Here is a 26,214-nt window from a genome sequence, read left to right as displayed (position 1 = left end):
CTAAAATTTTGCAGGAGGTTGTCAATCTTTTGCTCGTGGGCAAGGCTGTCACAAATGTCTTCGACAACAAACTGTGTTTTGGCAAAGAAGAAACAACTGTGCTGAGGGGCATCACATCACGGTCAAACATAGGTTTGCTCTCACTCTATGAACACTACAAGTCCTGCAAGGTAGGTTGCCATATGTCTGTGCGTGTGTGCTCACATTCTGCACATATTGAAATACTGTGAAAAACAGAACATTTATAAAAAGACAGACGCAAAATCTCAGTGTTATCGTTCCTTCGAGAAAAAGAAGTGGTTCATACAAGGGAAGACCACTAAGGGCTCAAAGAGCACAATTCTTGTAATCCAGAACCTCAAGCACACTAAGTGCGGAGATTTCAGTCTAATTACTATTAACAATGACCAAGCATATGCACACTGTGTCCTGTCCTTCAAGAGGCACAGTTGCCGTGCAAAACCAGTGAAGAATTTTGTTACACAATGCCAGTGCAATGCTTATTGTCACTAATAAATTGAGTAGCAACATCAGCACTTCATGTGCTTCTTACGGTTTTGGATTTAACTAATTGCATCCTCAGTGGCCTTCACTCGAATGCACTGCTGTTATTGCTGTCTTTTATAACGCTGCAGGAGGAAATGTTATGTAACTTGCTGGAATATACTTGCAATTTAGCATCCTCTACCTGACGGGAAGTGTCCTTCAAATGATGCTGTGCCACAATGCAGCTACTTCTGGCGCTGTAGTAAGTTTTACCATAGAAGTTTCATGACCATAAAGAAAAAGTTATTAAAGGGCTCTATTTGAATTTAAGTGAAAAGAGAGCTTCCACTGATATTACTGACATTGAGGCTGTGCTTTGCTGGGCTTGTACAACATGTTTACTTGATCGTAATGTGCCCTTGGTTGTAGTGCTGAAATGAAAAATTCCATGTCCTCCACTTTAACATGCACCCCGATTTTCATACTTAAGGAAATGATAAATGCAATAGCTGTTTTTCATGGCGAGAGAGAGAAAGAGTAATGATGACGTGTTCAGGTCAATCACTCATGGCCCAGATTTACCTCCCTTGGTTAAGGGGCATAGGCCAATGCACAAACTCAGCAGAAAGTCGAGAGCTGTGCAGGCCAGGAGAAAAAAAAATAATCGCATCCGAGTTGCAGTAAACAGGACGTCGCTCATCATTGTTGTCAGAGGCCTCCTTTACACTATCGACCACTCATAGCAGCTCATCTCTGGCGCCACACTTCTGTGGTATTTTGGATACCACACTTAAAAATGCACCTTAATCCAGTTTAATCAACTTTAATCCACTTTAATCTGCCTTTCTCCACTTTAATCCACCTTCATCTAATTTTAGGAGTGAGCCAGGCCAATTTTTTTGGTATGGGCCATGGCGTCCGACTGACACTGTGGCTGTTCACTGCGGGATTTCGCAGTGCAAGCCGCAGCAGGTCCAGCGCCGGGAATGTGACGTTGTCACTTTGTCACGTCGATTTTGGTACCATCGGATGATAATGCTGGACGGACGCCAGATTTTTCTCTTCATGGGGCGTACAAGACATTCGCCTTAAAGCTTTTCAGGTCATGGCAGCCTAAAACTTGTGGAGCAGGCACAAATATACTGCAGCTCCTACAGCTGGAATGCCATTATGCCAGACACTGTCATATTCCACCATGTTTTGGAATGCCACCATAGTGGCATTCTGAGCTAATCAGAGACAGTGTAACGCCCAATTCAGCCAATCAGCAATGACAAGATGGTGAATTTGATAACATAGTTCAACTTGACAGTGCTCTGCATGACACTCCTGCAGCTACAGTAAAATCCCATTGCAAGAGACACAGTTACAAGAGACACGCGGTTATAAGAGACATTCGAAAATGGTTTGGTTGATTTTCCTATGTTTGCCATGTTAACAACGTCACATACAAGAGACATGGTTACAAAAGACACTCGGTTACTAAAGACAACTTTTTTAGGTCCCTAGAGTAAATTCCTCACTATTTAGAAGAGACACACCGACTCCGTGACAGAGTACCATTGAGTTGGATTTCCGTCGCAGCGTTAACGGCGCTGGTCCTTTGTATGCTTCCAGTCAGACATCGGAATCATCGCCATGTTTCCACAAGACAGCTCTGTTTGAATCGTCAGGAGCCGAACAGCGCCAAGCAGACGAGAGTGGATGCACGACCAGCGCAGTTATCTTGCTGTGAACTTTTGCCACATCGTGACTTTGCACCTCTTTCTTCGCTCACTTTCAGCTTCATGCCCATCACTCCGTCCGCAGTTCCCTACCCCCCATTTTCCACTCGTGCACTTACTAGGTTGTGCGTATAGGTACATACACACTAGTGGAAAAACTTGCACGGTGCGCCGCGCGAGGAGCCGCAAGTAGCCGGAAGGCAGATTTTTCTTGCCGCGGGAGGGTTCGGTACTGGACCGATTTTTTGCAACCTTTCGCGAACCGGCGACCAATGAGAGCGACATGACGTGTGCAGGGGAAACTAGTAGGTTCGTTCGATTCAGAAAAAAGTGCACGGCTCCACAAACGAAAAGGTGCAGGGGGTGCCAGTTATGGTGTGCCGAGCTGCACCTGCTTGCAGCAAGGTTAAAGGGTGCACTGCACCGTGGCGGCACCTTGTCTTGCACCCCGTTCAGTCAAGCACGAGGGTGCAGGGTGCACTGCTGCAGCTCGGGGAATCGAAGGCCTAGGTGCAGAAGGTGCAGAGAAACTTGGCTGAATCGGATAGACCTAGTATCGTGCAGACCCACTCAACCGCTTGGTTCGTACTCATATGTGATATCAGCCGGCGTGGTCGTTTCGTACTACCGTCTGCTTGCGTCAGCTCTCGCTCGCGCTTGTTTTGGTCTCGTCTGCGCTTGTTTTGATTGTCATGGTCTGCGATTGTTTTTTAAAGCCAAGCTTTCTTTGCCTCTTCCTTCGACTTTCCCACTGCTCATGCTGCTGTGGCTACTGCTGCTCTCAGGCACGCCGCGTCAGAGGGGAGGGGGGGGGGGTCACTGCGAGTGCATACGTGACAGGAGCGAGTCAGAGAGGAAAGGCGATGCTAGAAACTCGTTTTCACACCGCCACGTCATATGTGCACGATGCCCTCTGGAGCTCCCTGGCCGTCGCCACATTAGCCTCTTGACAGCTGTAATTATCCGCGACTCGCCTCGGAAGCACTGCAGAATCTGCAGCACTTCCCTTTCTACTAAGGTGTGAGTCCAGAGTCCAGAGGGGTGGTAGATAGAACTGTAGGGAGCAGGGAGGAAAACAGGCAGTTACTACCATACTAGGGAGGGGGAAGGTGACGTGAGAAGGCAAACAAACCCTACTACTATAGGACTGCGGTTGCATTGCGGGGAAACTGGATAAGCTTAAGTTAGAGGTACAGTACAGTACGTTGCTGCTATTTGTGAAAAATAAACACCATGCAAATATGTCAAGCGGACAAACTACGCAGGGCGTGCAGAAGCACAGCCGGATTAATTAAAGCACACCGCAGGGTCCAGGCGACACTACGGAAGCTTGACCGCTTCCGTAGTGTCGTAAAATCAACACTTCTGTGCCCGTCGCATTAGCTTTGTGGCTATGGCATTGCTAGAGGCCGTAGATTTGATTCCAACCGCAGCAGCCACATTTCAATGGGGGCAAAATAGAAAACGCACATGCACTTAGATTTTGGACACATTAAAGGACATCATGGCCTCAAAATTAATCTGAAGTCCGCCACTTAGGCGTGCCTCGTAATCCAGTTGTGGTTTTGGCACATACAGCCCCATAATCCAATTCAGGTTTAATACTTCTGCCACAATGCAATGTGCCATGTGAGGCAATGACTATGCTCAACCGTCTCAGAGGTTACGAAATTTGGCGCAGAACACCTCAAGCAAACACCTCTCCCTGTGTGTTCTGTGTACCACGCAGACAAACCGCAGTGGTGCCCGCAAGGTAACGTTTAACATCAACTCGCCACTCTCGTGTTAGACTAAAAGTTGAAGAAATTAAGCTTTAGCCACCAACATCACAGCTAATTATCGTCAATCAAAGCATCCAGCACGGAATGCTTCGCTTACATCGATTCGCACAGTGCATGGGGTCTGCATAATTTTTACAGTGATGAGTAATCTGAGATGTCTTGATGGAAAGGTTATTGGGGACAGGGCACCATATCCGATTCTGTACAAGAAGACGGACCCTGAATACAAGGATGTGACGACAACACCCAGTACCTCATTCTCCTTGTCTCTTAAACACGGCGGCAACGCAACAGGAGGGAGCGCACATGATTCGTGGCAACAACATCGTCATTTTCGTAAGACATAACTCAGGTTATTTATTTATTTATTTATTTATTTATTTATTTATTTGAAAATACTGCCAGCTGCTTTTTGGTAGCCAAAGCAGGAGTGGTACATAGAAAATAAAAAGGGATACTGTACAAGCAAAGAAAATGTCAAAATAAAATTCGAACACAGCAAGCTCACACACAGTGCAACACAGATCATACTTGTACGCTACTGCGCAGAACAATATCCCTGAAACTAATGACACGAGTTGAATAAAAATTCGGTACAAAAGGAATTGCGTGCTTCGCTCACAACTGAGAAATAGCCGATAAGAAAGAGTCGACAGTAGGCTTGTTCGTTACCTCTTGTAGAAGCCTGTTCCATTCTCTTATCATTCTAGGAAAAAATGAAAATTTATAAGCGATAGTTCTAGCCTGGGGTACAATAAGGGTAAGTTTGTGCTTTCCGCGGGTACTTCTACATGTGTTAAACTGTAAGTATTTGTCAAAATTCATTTTAGTTTGGCCGTTCACTATCGTGTAAAGCATCTTCAGACGGTGTAGCTTACGGCGTTCCTCCAGTGTTGGAAGACCAGACCTTGAACGGTTCCGCCGCCAAGAACGAAAAACTTAAACACAGCGCCTATCTGGCAGCAGACGAAGGAAAAGGCACGCGACATGTCACACCCACACGCAATGTAAAAGAGAGGTGGCGAGATTTTCATTCTGCTATGTGACTGTTGCAGTGGCCACCAGTTGGCGTTGCCATTCTGCCGCATCTGCGTTTTGCCGCTTCCACCACGCCGCGCGCGTTTTTTTGCTAGTGTGTATGCGCCTTAACTGAACTTACATAAAAGCACTGTTTTGCTGGAACTAAAGACAGCCAACATAAAAAGAAAAAGAAAAACGAATGTGGTGCCTTGTGTTATGTTCGCCTGTGAACGGACGTTAGCTTCCCCAGGAGTTGTACGGTACGGAGTAGCTGCGTGCCGTTTGTGCACACGGCTAGCAAGGTCAATCCGCATGGTCGCGAAGGTGAGGATGAAGTGCGCTTTTAAACCAATGAGCAGCGGTCATGTGACTGAAGCGCAACTACACCTCGGGGAGCAAAACACTAGTTAATGAAAATTATGCATCCAGTGCGTCACCGATGGAAACATTTGAAAAAGTACAGATAATTAACGTAATTAGAATTTAAAAATGTGAATTCACAGGCTGTTTTTTTACATCCACAAATAATTATGAGTACCAAACTGTGATCATAGGTTAGTGAGGTCTAGTATTCACCTGAATTTGAAGAGAGAAAGAGTAAAATTGGTCAAGAAAAAACAGGCCAACCTAAACAGTGTAAGAATAAAAGCGGACCAATTTAGGCTGGTACTTGCAAACAAATATGCAGCCTTAGAAGAGTGAGACGTAGAGGACATAGAGGTAATGAATAAAAGCGTAAGTAAGCTAGCTTCAGAAGCAGCACTTGAAGTGGGAGGCAACGCACAAAGGCAACCAGTAGGTAAGCTCTCCCAAGCAACAAAAGACCTAATAAAGATACAACAAAGAATGAAACAGTCCAACTCGAGAGATCAGATACAATTCCCAGAATTGTCAGAACTGATCAACAAGGAGAAAATAAAGGATATTCGAAATTATAACGTAAGAAAGACTGAGGATTGTCAGAGTTGGCAGTCGTAGCTGTAGGAAGGAGCTTGACTCTTCGTCGGGACTTAGGAGAGCAGGATTTATTTCCTGAATTTACATTTTGAACAGACATATATCGACAGTCTAGCGTGACTCCCATATGGAGCCTGCAAGACTAACATACAGCAAACAGCTTACGTGCACACAGCTCACTAGTACATTTCGAGCACGACACCGAGCACACAGCGAGCACTCAGCTCACTACGACGAGCACACAACGAGCACTCAGCTCCTGACGACGAGCACGCTCTAGCAGCCGGCAAACGCTGCTTAAAAGCACTTGGTCCCCCCTTGAGTCCAAGCGAACGGAAACGTTCATCCAGTCATCGTTCGACGTCACCGCTCGACGTCACCAAAGATGACCCGCCCTTTTGGAGGAGGCGGGCTCACATACTCGTGTTGCACACACACACAGGTGTAAAGGTCCGGAGCCGACGTCAGAGGGCTTCGTAGAACTCTGCTTTGTCCTGGGTGGCGCGGCCGAGTACCACATTCCTGAGCTGACCCCGCGCCACGTGGCTGCCGGTTTATTCGCAGTTCTCTGAAGGGCGCCCCGTCTGGTTGGATTGGACACGTGTAGCGGGCTGAAATAGCTGGCACGTTGCCACACCGTCCGGCCATTCCTAACAGGATGCAGTAATGAATGGATGCAGCATGAAATCAGTGAGAAGAACACTTGGCCTAGGACAAGCCAAGATGTATGCGCTGAAAGATAAGCAGGACAATATCATCATCAAATTCAAAGATATAGCAAAAGCAGTGGAAGAATTCTATACTGACCTGTACAATACCCAGAGCAGCCAGGACACCTTTGAAAGCAGTAATGAACAGGTTACAGAGGCTCATTCTGTAACTTGTGATGAACTTATAAGGGCTTTAGAAGACATGAAACGAGGAAATGCGGCAGATGAAGATGTAATAACAGTCAGTTTAATCAAAGATGGAGGGGACATCGTGCTTGAAAAGCTTGCAGCCCTTTATACAAAATATCTCACGACTTCAAGGGTCCCAGAGAACTGGAAGAATGCCAACATTATACTAATCCACAAAAAGGAAGACATTAAAGAATTGAAAAATTATAGGCCCATTAGCTTACTTCCAGTATTGTGTAAAATATTCATAAAAATAATTTCCAATAGAATAAATAAGGGCAACACTTGACTTTGGTCAACCAAGCTAACAGGCTGGCTTCAGGAAGGGATACTGTGCAATGAATCACATCCATGTAATCAATCAGGCAATCGAGAAATCTGCAGAGTACTGTCAACCTCTCTACATGGCTTTCATAGATAATGAAGAGGCATTTGATTCAGTAGAGATGCCAGCAGTCATAGAGGCACTACGTAATCAAGGAGTAGAGGAGGCTTATGTAAATATTTTGGAAAATATCTACAAAGATTCCACAGCTACCCTAATTCTTAAGAAATGTAGGAAGATACCTATAAAGAAAGGGGTCAGACAAGGAGACACAATCTCTGCACTGCTATTCACTGTGTGCTTGGAAGAAGTACTCAAGCTATTAAATTGGGAAGGCTTAGGGGTGAAGATCAATGGCGAATATCTCAGCAACCTTCTGTTTGCAGATGACATTGTCCTATTCGGCAACACTGGGGACGAGTTGCAACAAATGATGGAGGACCTTAACACAGAGAATGTAAGAGTGGGGTTGAAGATTAATATGCAGAAAACAAAAATAATGATCTATAGCCTGGCAAGGGAACAAGAACTATGATCACCTGTCAGCCTGTAGAGTCTGCACAGGAGTATGTTAACCTAGGTCAATTACTCACAGGTGACCCTGACCATGAGAAGGAAACTTACAGAAGAGTAAAACTTGGTTGGAGTGCACACAGCAGGCATTGCCAAATCCTGACTGGGAGCTTACCACTGTCATTGAAAAAAAAGTGTACAATCATTGCACTCTACTGGCACTAACATATGGGGCAGAAACTTGGAGGTTAACAAAGGAGCTCAATAGCAAGTTAAGGACCACGCAAAGTGCAATGGAAAGAAAAATGTTAGGCATTACTTTAAGAGGCAGGAAGAGAGTGGTGTGAATCAGAGAGCAAGTAGGGATAGCCAATTATTCTAGTTTACATTAATTCATTTATTCATATAACTTTATTGCGTGCCCTGCGATTTGGTGGGGTGGGCCTGAACCCCGCCCAGGTTTCAGCCAAAGGTGGTTGGCCCTTGGCGGCTTCCTCGGCTTGCTGGACGGCCCAGAGTTGGTGCTGCAGGGCCGAGCTGAGCAATACAGACTCCAGCACATGCAGAGGCTGTCGCTGTTTGAGGCTGCATCACCGTTATCCTGTATTGTAGCCGTGCATTCCCATAGGATATGCTTCAGGGTGGCTCTAGAGTCGCAATGTCTGCATTTGTCAGTCGTGTGTAAACATGGGTGTATTAGGTGCATAATAGTAGGACTCAGATAGGATCTGGTCTGTAACTTCCGCCATTCAACAGACTGAATTTTGCTTAATTTTGGGTGCCGCGGTGGGAATGTGTGCCTCTGGCAATCTGTGGTGTTGTGTAATTTTGTGAAATCTGGTCATTCGAACTTCCCACTCCCGCTCATCAGTAGTCGGTGAGGCGGGACTAACCGAGGCTCAGTCCTTAAGCTCTCAAGCCATGCGGTGCGCCGCCTCATTGCTACCATCTGGTAGTGTGTGAGCGGGTGTCCAGATGAGATCGACACTTTTGTCATGGCTATTAGCTAATTTCAGGAATAGTAGTGCTTCTGGGGAGATTCAACCGTTGGTGAAGTTTCATATTGCCGTCTGGGAATCACTGATGATTACCTGCCATGGTTGCTCAGTGGCTATGGTGTTGGGCTGCTGAGCACGAGGTTACGGGATCGAATCCCGGCCACGGCAGCCGCAATTTCGATGAGGGCAAAGTGCGAAAACACCCGTGTACTTAGATTTAGGTGCACGTTAAAGATCCCAAGGTGGTCGAAATTTCCGGAGTCCTCCACTACGGCGTGCCTCATAATCAGAAAGTGGTTTTGGCACGTTAAACCCCATAATTTAATTTAATCACTGATGATTATGCCCGCTTATGTTTGGGCTATAGCTAGCACGATAGCTATTTCCTCTGCAGTTTCTGCGTGTAGTGTCTTGACTGTAGCACTCATCATGCATTTTCCCTTGTAATTTATCACCACTGCTGTATAGGTGCGCTTGTGTCTGTATCTAGCTGCGTCTACAAATGGGGTGTCCTTTCTGTTACTGAGTTTCTTCTGTATATTGCATGCTCTGCTTTCCCGTCTACCCTGATGGTGTGTAGGATGCATATTCTTGGGTATTAGAGGGATGGTTATCAGGTCTCTGATGTGTCTGGGCATATATATTTTGACGCCATGTTGGGTATGATACCTTATACCTAGGCGATCCAATGTTTACCTACCTGTTTTGGTTTTTGACAGGTATTCTTATTGTGCCATTCATTGTGCCTCGATTAGCTCATCCAGTGTGTTGTGGATGCTGCAGTAGTCTATTGTTGCTGTTGGTGATGGAGAGTCTGATGACTTGCTTGTAGATTTTTCTGATTAAGCAGTCTAATTTGTATTTTTCTGATGAATACCATCATAGGTACGGTGCCACGTATACTATTCTGCTTATTACGAACGCATGGACTAGTTGAATCAGACTGCCTTCTTTCATTCCACTATGTTTGTTGGCTATTCGTTTAAGTAGCCGCATGATTTGAGATGTTATATTGTCTCATTTGTGTGTGGTCTCTCCATTGTAGTCGTTACTTTCAATAATGAAACCCAATACTCTGATCTTGTCAACCTTGGGTATGTGCGTACCATCTGGAGTAGTTAGGTGAATTTTCGGATTGTTTTGTTCCTCATAGTTGCATATGTTTCGGCCACATCGCGATGGTACATAAATGAGGAGCTCAGATTTCTCTGCCAAACACGCATTTACATTAAGAGAGAAAAAAAATGGAGCTGGGCAGGCCATGTAATGCGTAGGGTAGATAACTGGTGGGCCATTAGAGTTAGGGAATGGATGCCAAGGGAAGGGAAACGCAGTCAAGGAAGGCAGAAAATTAGGTGGGGTGATGAAATTAGCAAATTTGCAGACGGAAGTTGGAATAAGCTAGTGCAAGACAGGGGTAATTGGAAATTGCTGGGAGAGGTCTTCATCCTGGAATGGACATAAAAGTAGGCTGATAGTGATGATGATGACAATGATGATTAGAGTTATAGAGTGGGTACCAAGGGAAAGAAAGCGCTGTTGAAGATGGCAAAGAATTAGGTGGTGTGATGAAATTAGGAAATTTGCAGGCATAACTTGGAATCAACTACCACTAGCCAGGGGTAATCGGAGATCACTGGGAAAGAACGTTGTCCTGCAGAGGACATAAAATAGGATGATGATGATGATGATGGTGATGATGATGATGAACGGACATGTGACGCTATCGTGGTATCCAAAAGGTGGCAATAAGAAATGGCTGTCACGGGTACTTCCAAGGATTAAAATCACTCTTGTGTTCAGACAGCAGATGACTAGATAATGGAATAAGTTTAGTACAGCCGGAAGAACACGGATAACGAGGTACAACAGAATGCTTCTGTTTTGCAATATGTTATCTGCGCTGAGCACATATTACCATGAAGATCACGAATTAGTCCAATGCAATGTCATAGCAAATCACTGTGAAACAAGAGTAAACCTGTTTCATTCTTCTTTTCTTTTTAGAAGCGTACAATTTTTGATGAATAATTTCTGGGCGCTTTTGTCTTTGCCCTGCATGTCTGTCCTGGTTGCCTGGAGATAAGGAAGACATGTTTTAACGCGATAGCGTTAAGGAGCTCGTGTCGCAGAAAAGCCGGTGTCGTCGGCGTCGGCGTCGGCGTCCGCGGCGTTGGCCGTGAGCGATAAATCATGGCAGGCACTTCATAAATAAAAAGCAACTTCCTAGATGCGCTGGGTGGGAATCGAACCAGGGTCTCCGGGGTGTGAGACGGAGACGTTACCACTGAGCCACGAGTTCGATGCTTCAAAGCGGTACAAAAGCGCCTCTAGTGAACGCGGTGTTGCCTTAGAAACGAGCTGTTTCTAAGGCTCAGGAGTGCGTCGCTTGCTCAGGCGCACATTTTGTTGTCGCGCCGAACGCTGCGTTGCTCGACGCTCACCGCGTCCGATGCGGGGCGCGTAGTCGCTGCGCCGTAGCCCATTGTCTTACACCCCTTGGCGGGTCGACGGGAACGCTGTCGCGTTCCACTCTTGAAGGCGAAGCTTAAGCGTCCTCCAATTTTTTGCTGATGCTTACAAGCTTCTTCTTTTTTTTTGTAGAAGCACACATTTGATCAGTGCAGAATATGACATGATGCCGTACCTCTCTCGTTGAAGGTTGGCTCGTACTACAAGGATCCAAAGTACCCGATCTGGATCGTGCTGAGTGAGAGCCACTTTTCAGTGCTCTTTTCCAAGTCATTCCTGGCTCTTGCACCTGAAGACGAAAAGTTTGACCTGTTTTACTATGACGGTCTGAACAAGCAGGAAGAGGAAGTACGACTGACAATTGGTACAACCTTTTTTTCTCTTTTCCTGGCGATATATTTTTATTTTTCTCAGAAAGTAGGGTAGCCTTAGTGTTTGTAGTAATGTGATTTTCTGTAGCTGCCACTGGCAGGAATCACATAGAAATTACGAACTATGAAAGCATGCGACCACTACACTGCAGGGAAAGGAAGAATGGCAAGGAATTCCTAATTGATAAAAGTTCCATAACCCTTAAAACAGAAATTATTTGTAAGTTGGCTTTTCACTTAATGCAAATTGTGTTTAACTGAAAGAGAAGAGGGATACGCAGGCCTGTTACCCTTGGAGCCGGCTTTTTGGTTTTAAGCTTTTGTAGAGATGCAAAGCAAGAGTGTCATTACTCATTAGCATGTCACTGCTGCTGTACGGGTGGCTAGAGCTCAGTCAAGCTGCGCAGATGCAGCTTTTTTCTCTGGCCCCCCATTTTTACAGTAACAATGTATTGTCTATGGCAAAAATAAAATTTGTGTGTGATTGATTGATTGAGCTGCTAGTGCCTGCAAGTGCTGGAGCCTTTCAGTCCTCCAGTGGTCTGATGCCCTAGCTTAACCTTTTGAGTGCCGGATCTTTCTGGCATTCCTGCCCACTCTGCACTGGAGGTTTTTTCAGAGTGCAACAAATTCAGTTTCTTTCTAAGTAGCACATTAGCACAATTTAAATTCAGATTCATTGGCCATATGCTGCTGAACATTTTAATTTTTCTCATCTGAAAAAAAAAAGGCTCTCTGCTGTTAGTGCTAAAGACTATCTAGATTTTCTGAACAAATAAAAATTGATTGATTGATTGATTGATTGATTAGATGACATGACGTCTTTGTCACCTTCATTGTCACTTGTAAAGACACTTCATGGGCAACATCAAAGTCATCTGTATCGGAGTTAACATGAGTTGAATTTGTGCATCGCTCAAAAAACACGCAGACTGTCTGCACTGGCCTGACATGTCAAAAAAGAAGGGACGCAAGTGACACCGGCAATCAATACGCTTTGTCATGCCATCTGCCATGTAAAAGCTAAGCCTCGTACAGCTTTAGTTTAACCAACCTCTGTGTAGATCGTACTAGGAGTTTATGGATGTTTCATCTTGGCTAATTATTTTGGTAAAAGCAGGAAGTGTGGGGACAGAGTGACACGGTTTTATGTGGGCATGGCCAGGGGTCTGTGTCGATGCCCAGGCGAGTATACTTAGGCAGAGCACCTAAAGGGTTAAACATGTTGTTGAATGCTGAGCGTCAGAAGGTCAGTGAGCGCAAGCATAAGCATGTCATGTCAGAAAAGCCAAAAATTATGCAGGTTTTCACACTGTTGATGGAAATGAAAGTAACAGGCATAACTATCTTTCTCTGTTATCCATCTCAGAGGAACAGAGATGGATAACATTTTGTTTATTGACAATACCATAAAGCCAAACCATAAAGCCGATACCATGGTGTTCACTGCTGCACCTTTCCGAGTTTGTGTGCAAGTGGATGTGCATGCATTTTTTTCATTTTCTCTCATCCTTTGACCTCTTGTTATACATACTGAACCTGTAGTAGCATTCCAGACCTTTTCTTTGGCTAACCTCTCTACCTATCATCAAAATTAATCTCACCAATGCACACACACATTGACATACTGGTTGATGTATACGGTTTCCTTGTGATAAATTGTTGGAATGCGCAAGATGTGTGCACAGTGGGTGGTCCTTGCAGTGTGGGCAACGTAACATGGCAGCGCATGTTCAAGAGACTATCACCCTAGGCTAGCTGTCTGGCATAACGTAGCACTAACATTAGTTTAGCTTACAGTTCCCAAATGCAAAATATTGTATCATATCTTTTTGTTCACTACTGTATGTGTGTATGTGTCACATATAAAACGTTCAGTGACAGCGCATTTCTTAAAGACCAGTGCTTATTATCCTGCAGAAAATTGTGTTCATTGAGTGCAGTTATTTAACGATGCCATAGCATTTGTTGACAAGGCACTCGCACTTGTTGTGCACTGGACCAATCTTAGAGGCAGGGATGGCTTTTTTTCTTTCAGATGCACATCAACATCATGGTGGTGCTTAGTTATCCCAATAAGCAATTAATTCCTGTAGTATTATGGTCCCCCATTATAGCTTCAGGACCTGGTGGTGTGGGAGGACACTTTGGTTGCACAGACTTTTATGTTAGACAACAAAGAGTTTCTCTTCCACAGTTGCTAAATGTGTAACACCATCAATTGAAGGAGACTAGGAAGGCTTCCGAAGAAAAGGGCTGTTTCAAAGGAGGAGCCTGACACATTTGGTCTTTGCATAAACATGAGAGAGAAAAGAGTAGCAGTCAGAAGTTTGGTTTCAAGCTCAAGTGCAATGTTTTCATGTCTGCCTGTTTCCATTTTAATAGCGTTTTTTTAGCTGAAACAATGCACTAGCATGCTTGGGTGTTTGCTTCCAGGCTGAAAAGCCAGCTTGTATTTTCCGCATGTACCAGTGCTCAAGCCACATGCTCTCTTTAATAAGAAATGCATGCAAGATTGTTGATTATTATTGCTGTGTAACCAAATTACACCTTGAAGGGAGCACAGTTTTTAAGGTTGCTTTTCACAGCAACTGTTGCTATCATTTGACTGAATATGCTGAAAGAACAAACCCACATGAATAAATTTTTTCCAATCTTTATTCACAAATTTAGCATTAAAAGAAGCACATGATTCACATGTTACTTGATTCGCAATATCTGTATTTATTTTGCTGCCTTTTGGGATAGCTAGAAGATTGTGACTTTCTGCGACTTGTGCACCACAGTGACAAATGATAAATGTTGTGGTGTTCCTACGTGCTCTCACTTGAAGCAAATTAATTTAGACAAATCAGTGATACCCTTTATAGGTCATTTCCCTCATTTCTTCCTTAATTATTCAAGCCTCAAATTCCAATTCTGATGTGTGTTAGCAAAATGCTTCATTGCTGTTGAACTTTGCTTAGAACAGGCCTGAAAATTTTCTTGTGAACCTTCCTTATGAACTGGGATTGAGACTATTTTTCTTTGTTACAGATCCAACAGCAGGCATTAGTAACGAAGATGTTGTGATGACGCCCCCTCTAGAGCTTTGCATCCGAACAAGGTGACGTCACACGCATGCTTTTTCACTGTCAGCAGCGACATGGCATGCTCTAGATTGTGGTACTGGCTTATTAATGGCAAATTGTCGATAATGTGAAGCTCTGGAGCATCAAATAACCAGATAAGTTTTATGGAAATCTCTAGCATAGGCGAAATCATGTCACAGGGATAATTGGTATCTACGGGAACAGACGGCACTGAGCAACTTTGATAATTTATATGACAAATCAATTCTGTATAAATTTGAAACATGAAAGACTTTAAATAAAATGGAAAAGAGAGGAAGAATTATCATGTACTAGAGAGAGAGAGAGAGAGAGAAAGAGGGAGAGGAGACTTCAATGTCCACTGGTGTAAGCTGCAAGCCCAGGTTAGGCATGGCCCTACTGAGCGTAGAGGCCCACCAGTCCATGTCGCTGCAGCACATCTGCAGCCCGCATGGTGGCAGTCCTGTGCCAGTACAGGTCCGTCGCGCGCAGTGTGGCCCCCCATTCTTCCCATGTGGAGAGCTCCGAGCCAAGAGCAGCACGAAGCTACAGTGAAAACCCATACAGGTTTCTTAGGAAGAAAAACTTCGCAGTTGAAGAAAATTTTGTCTTGGTTCAGGGATCAAAGCCAGGACCAATGCCTTTCCGAGGCGGTCACTCTACCGTCTAGGAGGCTAGCAGATCGCAGGGCAAGACGAAATTAATCGACAACTCAAGACACAGGGAAGCACTAAATATGGCAGATCAGTTCTGTGGAAATCCACAAGGGTAGAGGAACTACCATGACAGTGAAGAAATTGCCATCTACCTGACGGTAGCATGAGGCTGCACTTCACTGGATGACAGTTCTTCCATTTCACTGGGAATTCATACTGTCGATTAATTAACCTTCAGCCTACCATCTGCTATCTTTCTCCTGCTTAGCTCAGTTGCATTTGTTCTGTGTGATGACACAAAGCAAGACAAAGACAAGTACCGAGTTAAAGATGCTAAATTTATTGATGAGATGACATACGTACCTTATAAACAAAGAAAAATAGCAAATTACAAAAGACCCTCCTATCCTGACCCACAATGCATTCCAGTGCTTCGCAACACCATCATTTTCTTGTCAGGTGGTGCAATAGTAAGCTTGCCCGCACGTACACCATCTAGCCTTGCAATATGTGCAGCCTCTATAATTATGTGTTATGTGCATGTCGTCTCTAAACAACACTTCACATTCTTTAATGTATCACAGAATTGATAACTATCAGTTAAATAATGATCAGTTAAATATAATTTTTTTTTCAAATTATTTCTTTATATTAATTGCATTATTCTTCGACTGCACCTTTTTTCCATAACCATAACTGCTGACTTCTTGGCCATTTAACCATAGTAGATGAGTGCACTTCTTTGAAGAACAAGCTAGGAAGTTTTTCTTTTTTTTTTCTTCTTTTTTTTATGAGATAGTCTTCCGTCTTGTTATTTTTGCTTGCTTTAAGGGGTGCGTATGTGTCGTCTTAGCCATAAACCAAACCAGTTGGAAACCATTCGGTTGAAATAGCCTTGTATTAGTTCCAGGTAGATGCTACTGTCTTCGAATATTCCTGCAATGGCCAACATATAATTTGTGCCTAGCAGAATTTGATACCTCGAAATTCTGACTGACGTGCAAGATAGCATGAAGCTCGCATAGTAGGCATTTTCAACATACTGAAGCAAGTTCCCAGTTGTGAATTGTCCAGCAAAGCAGCTTATGAAATAAATAACAAAAATTTGATTAAAATTTAAAATAACAAATGCGCTCTCCATGACCATAAATAAATATTTTTCTTCATTTAGACTAGTGTTTGGGCTTTGTGGGAATATGTGCAAAAGTAAATAATACATGATAAGATCATCATCACATGCTGGATACAGTGATAATATTTTAGCTAAGGAAAAGCTGTTCACCCAAGTATTATTATTATTATTATTATTATTATTATTATTATTATTATTATTATTATTATTATTATTATTATTATTATTATTCAGTGAAAAACTCAGCAGGTTAAACAATGTCAGTATAAACAGGATTAATTTCTGACAGTTCCCTAAGTGTGCTCCGTGAACTGGTGACTGCACAAAATCCGAGCTGCTACCATCAGCATATGTAAAGCCATAGCCTGCTATAGACTTTTTGTGCCCATGCAATCCCTCTGGCGGCACCACTCAGCCTCCTCACCTGGCCTCCTCGCATTTCACCCATGGCGCCCACCAGGGGCACTGTCAGCTCAGAACGCCTGCCAGGTTGCCAGCAGTTGTAACGGCTATGCATGTGGCAACACATAAGCTCTCCGCATTTCTTAGCTGTGCCTTGAAGTAAGAGTGAATCGACAGACTAGTGTTTTACTGCTTGCAGGTGGCAAGGAGCATCAGTGTCATGGAACAACGCTGAGCCCTTGCTGTGATGCCTCAATCATCAGGAAACTCATTCCACCTTGTGCAGTAACTGCATGTGTTCCTTTTATTTTTTTATTATTATTGTATTTAAGCAGTAAAGCAAAATTTTGAGCTTTAATAATAAATATGCTTGTCATATATGGTTAGCTAAACCTCATTATAAAGATATGACATGGGTTGAAGATAAGTAGTCGGTCTAGTCAACGCGTAGCATGTTTATTGCTTCCCATTGCACCTGCTCAAGATTTGTGTATGTTTATTAGATGGAGGCACACTTGGTGTTCAGCCTCTGCTGCATATGGTTTCCCTTGGCTGTATTATTGTGAATCCTTTTCTTTTTCTATTGTTTTACAAATGTACAGACACATCTTCAGTTGTCTAGAGCTCACAAGCATTGCACTGTGAAGAAAAAGAAGCTACATTATTTTGAAAGGAACCTCAAGGGACCGGAAGTATGTTTCATTTAACAGGACTTTTCTTTACTGAGAAAGATACGCTGAGGCACAGTGCTATACGTTCTACACCTTTTAGCGCTGTTTTCAGAAATGTGAAACATCGGGAAGTGAAGGTAGCTGCTAATACTACTGTAATTACAAAAAGAAACTGGTAAGGTTCTATAGCATAGCTTGTAAAGAAATTTGTTCTGCAACAACTATACTACTTGCTATGCATTGAAAAATGTTAACAACACTTTCTTGCTAAAACCCTTGCTATCACATTTTAAGCATGGCTTTATTCATTGAAGACAAGTCATGAAAGAAAATCTTGCATCTTGATTCTTTCTGGAAAAAAAAATTTCTTTCATGCCTAAATTGCCAATTCTGCTTTGTGAAGTGTTGCAACATCTTCTGTAGCTCAGTGTACACAGAAAGGCAAAAATTTCGGTTCCATATAACACACATTTATTTTTTCCATCATCAATGTATGAGACCAATCAATTTATAGGTACTAGTTGTTTGCTCTAAGCAGCAATTCAATTTAAGTGACTTCCATTTGCAAATATTCTATGGTATATATTTTTTGCATTGCCACTAGGTTTCAGAGACAACGCTTTTGAACAATGACAGCCATAGGCATGGGAGCAACATACTAGTCAACACAATACTTGAACCCTCGATGCTACTGTGGCATTAAACTCTCTTATCTCTGCAGTGCATTGTCCGAGTGCCCTAGACATAAGTGTGAACATCTGAACTTGCTCTCCATTTCTTCAAATTTAGTATGTCACATACTGACACACTGTGCTGATATGATGAGACTTGTTCAAGGTGTTCACTTGTAATGGCTTCATTGGCACAGTTAGACAAGTGCCAGTGTCAAAGATGATCTGTATGTACTGAGAATGTGATAATGCAAGCTGAGTAAAATGTTACAGCTAATACTTATATTGTGATTATCTGGCCTTCATCATTTGCCTGTGGTAAAGCTGGTCACATTTTTTTTTTTTTAATTTGTGAATGTGTTCATGTGTGTGCTGTATAAGGATTTAGATATTATTGTCATTTCATGCTGTTTACTTTTCTGCTGCTTTGATGTTGCTTACAAGGCTTGAACTTTCCTATTGTAACCTTTTTCTCATTAGCAGGCAAGAAATTTTAATGCCCTTTTAGAATGTGTCCGTTTTTTGCATTGCTTCTGGATCTCATAGTACTTTTGTGGTTGGCTGAAAATTCAGATCTGTGACATTTCTTTTATTAATTGCTGACATGTTGTCAATAGTAAAGTAAGTAGCTTTTGAATCTTTGAAGATGAGAGGACTGATTTTTAGGGTTAGGCTAGGTTGACGTGCTGATAAGCAAGTCATTGGCTTCACATATGACAAGATGTCACATCCTTCGACAAGTTTTAGTAGGGAATGCAATTGTTGTTACATGCTGTTAGTATGTGCCGCAAGAGCTCTTGAAACCTATGAAGCAAGAGATTAGCCTGATGTAGAGTCCATTACTATGGCCCATACCAGGACATATCTTTTTGTAATTAAAATTGAACTTTGAGGGCATGCTTTTGCATATAGTAGCGCACCACCTAAGCACACAACACAGTTTGCCAAAGGCTTAGTTGTTCAAAACTTTGTCTTTGCTTACCACTAAACCCGCTAAGTGGCCCAAGTAGAGTTTTGGTTACAAGCAACACGGGCCTTGGACTTTTTACAGATGGTTACTCACTTTGTTAACGGGCTGCATGGCGGGAATCCCCAGCATTACTGCACTGCAAAAAATGTTAGAAGATTCCTGTCATGATAAAGTTGGAGCAAGGCATTGAACTTAGCCAGAGTAGCCTGATGAATTTTACCAGGGCAATTTACTGGCTATTTATTTCACTAAAGTCTCACTTCTAAAGAAGTCAATTTCACTAAAGAAGGCTCCAAAAAGACAAAGTTGTCAATAAGGCGACTAAAAACTCTCTGAATTTAGAGACCCTCTTGCAAAGTTACCAATACTGCTTAATTGCTGCCCCACGAATAGTGGCAGCAGCTCAGTGACTGTGGCATTCTGCTGCTTTTTCAGTTCTCTCTACTGCTGATAATGATTCCCATTCCCATTCATGCTGGCTACATTTTGACAGGCGCAGAATGCAAAATAACTTGGCATACCTATAGTTATAAGCCTCAGGTGTCAGAAATATTAGCCCTCCACTGTAGGGTCTGTGGTGTTCTTCCAGGCAGGCAGGAACCATGCGGTTGCAGGGAAAGTACGCAAAGGGAATTGCTTTATTCCATTGACTAGGTGACTGGCGAGCGCCAGCACAGCTGGGCCACCGGCTGTGATAAGCTGGGAAGAAATGCGCCGGCTACGCTCGGCGCCGCGGTATATAAGCTCTTATCAAAGGGGCGTGTCGCAGTAGCGCACGTGTAGGTTATTGGTAGACGTACCACCACTACAGGGTCCCTCATAGGTCACACATTGCTATAGGACAATAAAAGGACAATGAAAGAAAAAAAATAAGTTGACCTGTATTAGTTGCCACCGTCTGCAATAGTAAAGAAGCTAGAAAAAATAAAGACAGGTGGCGCCACTGTCTTGAAGTTCCCTGCTCCAGTATCATGGATTTGAATTGTGTCTCCTCAGTCCTAGTTAACCGGTTATCAGCAAGATGGACTACATTGCATTCCAAAAGGGTTGTGAATTTGGCCACCACTTATTCAAGTAATCTTAGCGCACTATGGACAGGCATTGTGCTGATGTCCTACCCAGAGAAGTGTGGTATTTTGTTCAAGAGGTAAAAGCAATTCTTGTGACTGAGCAGAGACCAACTTGTGCCTGTCGCTGAAGCCTTTGTGGTGATTAACTGTTTGCAGAGGAGGGAAGGAATGTTCACTGGCAGCAAAATCACAATGATTCCTCCCTTGAAAACTCTGCCTTGTGAATTCTGTTCTATAGACCAAAGCATTTTGTAATGTGACTAATGACTGCTGAAAATGGATTCCAAGCGTGTTACAAATGTGGAGAAAGGAAAGCAAATGCATTGCAGCTGCACTTGGTTTCCCATCAATCAATGACCCAGCGTGGAACAGTGGCGCAGGAAACGCGGGCAGCCATGTGTTCCGAGTATCGCCTTTCAATCCCTGAGCACCATACTTGTGAACTCAGAAAAAATGTAATCGTGGAACATTTGAGTAAAGTTTTGCCATTGTTAAAATATTTCATGAATGACAGTTTGTTTTCATCTGTTATAGCATCCCTTTGTGCTTTCACAGTCTAGGTTAACAGTATCAGCATCCATGGCTACACTGCGGTGCCATGCGCACTAATGAACTATTAAAGCTTTCATCCAATTTGCAGTGCTTGTTGCAAGTGCTTGTGACCTGATCAACATGCTATGCCATTCGATTCTCAGTATTCTTCACTGCATATTGCATCTGCATATTAAGGGGACATTAAGGGCAAGCATTAAGTCAACCAGTGCGGATAAATGTGTCTCAAGGTGTCAGAAATGTCATTTTCACTGAGAACAAAGCTTATGTAGTAAAAGAAGACTGTAAACACCACCAGTGCAAACATCAAGTTACATGAAAAAAAAGTTACATTTAATTTTTTAAAAATGCAGTCTGACAAATATTGCTCTACTCTCATACTGTTTTTTTTTTTTTTTTTAATGTAGAATGCAGTACCCTCCCGGTGCAAACTTCTCACTTGGGCATAGATAAGCATGCCCCAAGCACGAGGTCATGGTTTTGATTCCAGGCCACTGTTGCCCCATACCAGTGGTGGTGGAATACAATATTGCTGTTGTAGTTTGATTTAAATGCATGTTAAAGAGCCCCAAATGGTTGAAGTCAAATTATTGCGCCCTGCTACAGCATCCCTCATAGCCGATATGTTGCTTTGAAATGTTGAACCACATTGATGTGATTTTGGTTTACCACCTAGCTGAGCTGATGACCTCAAAGATTGCTGTATGAGCTATAAAAGAGAGCTTCTTTTATGAGGGGCAATTTAGGTTGCGGAATATTCATGCGGTCCCTTCAGTTGCGATTCTTCTCTGCAACTGCGTCATATCTTTGCATGAAAGGAACATCTTGAGTTATAATCTGACTATCTAGATTGGTTTGCGTTTGCTTTTAGCGCCCCTTTAGGTATTTCCAAAGCAGGACAATGCAGTATGTTTTTTTACCAAAGGATGCTAGTCAGGTGCATTAACCAAAGTAGGGCTTGGCCATAGCCCCCTATATTTTTTCATGTCCGCTCACTGGCGAGATAAACAAAGCGCGCTGTCCGTACCACTTAGTTCATGCGCTCACTACCAGATCACGCTGCCTACTCATACACTGTCCCAGAGCAGACGATGCGACGACGCTGCTTGCGCGTGCGCTCGTGCAGACACGTTTGGCGTTGTGCCGATGTGCACCAGAGGTGAGCCACACAAAACACGTTGTGGAAAGTCGGCCCTTCACCAAAAAGCACCCAACTGTGAGATGATAGCTCACAGTTTGAGGATCTTTCATGACAGCAGTTCTATTTCAAACATCCAAGCCATGTCATGTTTGTCTGTCGCCTTTATTGCAAAATTTTTGAATATTGGATGAAAAAACTTTGTCAGCAACAGTTGCAGCAGCTTCTCTTTGTGTCATGACATCGAGCATATCAAGGTTTTGCGCTCACGGAATATTGCAGCGGCATTATTCATAGCCTCCTTCAAAGGTTGATTCATGTGCCTTCTTCTTGCGAGAAGAACGCGGATAAACTTCTCTAATGCATAGAGAACTGCTAAAGTTGCCCAGATGGGTAGACGAGTCCACTGCGGTCTTGGTGCTTTGTCAGCGAGTCTGAGGGCGCCGAGGCGCTTGGCTTTGTTAAAAGGCTGACACACTCCTCACAATCAATCTTTTATTGTACAGCTCTTGCCAAGTAGCCGCCGACCGCAGCCAATGCTGCGACATGTGGAGTAGGAAGCAAAGGCAGTTCTCGCTCGAGTCGCTCTATGAGCTCTCTGCATGCATCTGCAGGGAATTCCTTGTTGGTTCCCTCCCTTGCATTTTTCTGTTGCAGCACCATCGACAAGCAATTGTTGCCTTCTGCTGCAATTACATTGCTCATACTTGATGCCGACACAATGCCGATCTTCAGAGTCTTCTCAATACCTGACAGAACAGTTCGGGCGTCCGTTTCATCATCTGAGCCTGCTGACTTCCTCAGCCAGCCAAAGAATGGCTCGATTGGGTCAGACGACATTTTCCTAGTTAAAACAAAGTGAAAGCACATCTCTTCAAGAAGATATAGAATGCACTCAACATTTGAACAAGTTGTCATCACCAGGCCTTCGTAAGTCCCCTTGGTTAAGAAGTTCTTCGCCAGGCATTAGCTTTTGAGATTGGCCAGGTAGTTGAACCTTGCTTCAAGCCAGATTAACCGTTCATCGCTTGTAGATTCGAACTGCTTGCAGTCGGCATCATTCTGGTGTATGTGCTGGGCACAGTTTCTCACATCCATGAGCATGAGCCAGCGGTGCATGGTGTCCATGAATTCAACCGTTAATCTGACACCCGCGAAACTTGCGTCGCACGTGTGGCCCGCTTGCTCTTGCGGGAGCTTCAGTGCAGCTGTCATGGCAGGAGACAGAACTTGAATTGCTCTTCTCATGTTCATTTTTTTCAGTATTTGTGGGGAACACCTGTTTTCTTGTTCTTGCACTTGAAACTTTGTGTGACCTTGAAGAATTGAGTGCTGAAATGACTGTGTTGTATGAGTATATACAAGATCTCATAGTAGGAGACAATTCAATTTCACAGCCTTAGTAGTCTCAGTGGTGTAATCTTCCTTCGTGTAATTGTAGCATACTTGGCTATCACTAATACTGCTTCGCCTTTCCGGCTAAACTGCAGCCTCTCTCTCTCTCTCTTTTCTGTGAGTCCGAGTGTAAGCGCTGCTGCGCATGACTGCTGTTGATCCTGATTTCAAGTGACTCCCGCATGGCCTCATTTCGGCTGAGTGAATTATACAGTGTTCCCCAACTATCATGTACGAAGACTTAAAAAAGAGCCGTTGCATTACTCGAACAAAACCTAGTGCATATTGTTTCCAGTACAGTAGAGCAGCCGCCAGTAATTCTTTTGCGACTGAGATTTAATTTGGTAATTGCAATTAATTATCTAACTCGAGAAGTACTGCCCTAATTTTTTAAAGTGTCAATGAAGCATCTGTAGGCACACCAAAATGACATCTAACTGCACTGTTTTCAGCGACGCACTAATTGCGTATAATTTTTTTCGAGTAGGAAAAGAAACCTCACGAAGTACATATTACAAATACCACGCAAGTGCGCTTCCACCCGCATCATAAAGCAGCGCCCTCAAATAAGCTGATTGAAAGCAACTGCATCACCTGTCACAAACTCAAAGAGACAGCGCATCACCTCAATAATGGTATGGAAGGAGCACCAACAGCAGGTTTCACGGCTTTGCAGCTATTCCTTCCTCTAGTTTCTATGTCACACTTATTATCCGTCTCTCAAGGCGGACTCGTCACACTGATAACCAAAGCCCCTTCATAATGCGGCGGAAATGTCTTTCTGACCATGCACGAAATGTGAAAAGCAATGTAATAGGCATAGAATGTTTCAAAATCCTGGCTTTACTCACACCGCATCGAAAGAGTGCGCGTGAAGCTATATTTTGTGCCAAAAACTTGCTTTGGACCAAAGCAAAATTAAATTGGCCGTTTTATTTTGCATGAAAGTGTATATGTGCTGCAAAAACAGGTTTGTGTCAAAAAATAAAAGCGAAATAGACAGACCGGGAAGCGACCAACGTGTAGAGAAAAGGCAAAACCAATGCGTTCAAGAAAGTAAATATACCACTTCTAAAAGAGCCGAATTGGCAATCGGATGCAAGCACAAAAATGAATTGGTCAGCTCTGGTGAACACCAGCCTAGAGGACGTGTTCAAAGAGGTCTCCTTTTGCAGCTACGCACTACTGCGTCCGTTATATCACATCTTCAGTGGCTGTCTTGGTGACTGATGCCAGACTTCTATGGCAGATGTTCATTATCCTTGCCTTGAACTAATCGGACGTCTGTCTCGATCATGTAAGCATGATCTTTCACATAACCTCAAAGAAAGAAATCGAGGGGCGAGAGGTCAGGTGACCTAGTTAGCCTATTTACATTCCCGTGCCTTCCAATCTATTGCATATGAAAAGTTGCATCCAGCCAGTTTCCTACTCGGTTGCTGCTGTGTGCTGGTGCTTCATCTCGCTGATACAACAGAAGTGGAAGATGTGACAGTGGGACTTCGCTGAGAAAGTCATCCACTACTCCTTCAAGGATTTCGTTCACGAAACGCTGTCCAGTCAGTGCGGGATCGAAGAAGATGGGACCGATTATAGCACCGGCGTAAATTCCGAACCACACATTGAGCACCCACTGGTAATGGTGCCGATTGTGCTTTACCCAGTGCAGATTGGAGTTCCTCCAACATATTGTGCGTTATGCAAATTTACTTGGCCATTTCTGCAAAAATTGGCTTCATCTGTGCACATAATGTTGCTCAAACAGTCCGGTGACTCATAGGATTTTGTGAGGACCCAATTCGAGAAATCTAGACATCTCTACAGGTCCCCACCTTCTAAGCATTGGTGCTGGTTAACGTGGTATGGGTGAAAGGCCGTCATTTAGAATCAAACTGATGACTTGGAAATTGGTACGTGGGCGGCCATGTCCTGCACGCTAGCATGAGGGTTTGAGGCCATATATGCTAGAACATCTGTGCGTAGGCTAGGACTCAAAGATGAAGACCTCCGCTGCTGTTTCTTGAAGCTGCCGGTTTGTCTCAGGTTTAATTTCTGATGATAGTCAATGCGTTTGGTCTACTGCCACACTTCCATGACTGATATATATATATATATATATATGCGACCTTCCTCTTGTTTCCAGTTGCAGATCCCAAGGCAAGGTCATGTTTACCTTCTGGTCATTAAGAAAGACACGACTGGGACGAAACAAAACGCACCTTCAAACCTTTGCGTTGACATTGTTGATTCGCTTTTGTGCCGATAGGCGTTGTGGCAAATAAAAATATAATAATAATCCGTGCACTTTATCTACGCTAAGATAACAGCTATCACAGTTTGTTTCCAACTAACACCAAACCCGACGTGTTACTTCAGCCAAGGTGCGGCAGCTAAGGAACTAGTTCGATCACGATGTCTTTCTTTATTTCGTTCCGGCTAACTCGGATGGAGTTTGCTCGAGGGCGCTGTTTATGATGGGGGTGGGTGCGCAGTCATGTGGTATTCTCCATATTTTGCGAGATTTATCAGTCGGAAAAAATTTTTACACAATTAGAACATCGCTGTAAACACTGCAGTTAGATTTCCCTTGGCTGTGTCTACAAATAGCCTCATTGACACTTTGATAATTGGGATAGTACGGCTCAAGTTAGATAATTAATTAAGTTAGATAATTAAGTTAGATAGATAATTACAACTCTTGCTTGAGGGATCAGTTTGGGTGCTTCGATGCGCCTCGACGTGTAGCTATGTCTGGTATGCGAGAGCAAGCATGGGGTGCGAGCACCTCTCGCGGAGAGCCGAGGCCTAAATAGAGGAGGGAGGCTATGGCTTGACCTGCCATGGTTGCTTAGTGGCTTTGGCATTGCACTGCTAAGCACAAGGTTTTGGAATCAGATCCCGCCAGTAGCAGTCAGATTT

The 26,214-nt window shown here is 43.6% G+C and overlaps 1 protein-coding gene and 1 pseudogene across 2 annotated transcripts in view; one reads left to right on the top strand and one right to left on the bottom strand.

Moving 5' to 3' along the window:
- Nucleotides 1-17,206, top strand: part of LOC142572729 (putative ubiquitin carboxyl-terminal hydrolase MINDY-4) — a 42,144-nt gene extending 24,938 nt beyond the window's left edge. For both annotated transcript variants that reach the window (XM_075682045.1, XM_075682044.1), the window contains exons 13-16: nt 15-170; nt 11,365-11,539; nt 14,583-14,652; nt 17,028-17,206. In XM_075682045.1, the coding sequence (XP_075538160.1) occupies nt 15-170; nt 11,365-11,539; nt 14,583-14,652; nt 17,028-17,076 (450 nt within the window). In that variant the 3' untranslated portion in view covers nt 17,077-17,206. The remainder of the gene's footprint in view (nt 1-14; nt 171-11,364; nt 11,540-14,582; nt 14,653-17,027) is intronic.
- A 3,977-nt stretch (nt 17,207-21,183) lies between these two features.
- LOC142572731 (uncharacterized) lies at nt 21,184-25,362 on the bottom strand (annotated as a pseudogene).
- Nucleotides 25,363-26,214: the final 852 nt, after the last annotated feature.

This window comes from Dermacentor variabilis, chromosome 2, assembly GCF_050947875.1.
Source record: "Dermacentor variabilis isolate Ectoservices chromosome 2, ASM5094787v1, whole genome shotgun sequence".
Taxonomy (NCBI): Eukaryota; Metazoa; Arthropoda; class Arachnida; order Ixodida; family Ixodidae; genus Dermacentor; species Dermacentor variabilis.
This window is presented reverse-complemented; position numbering and strand designations above follow the sequence as displayed.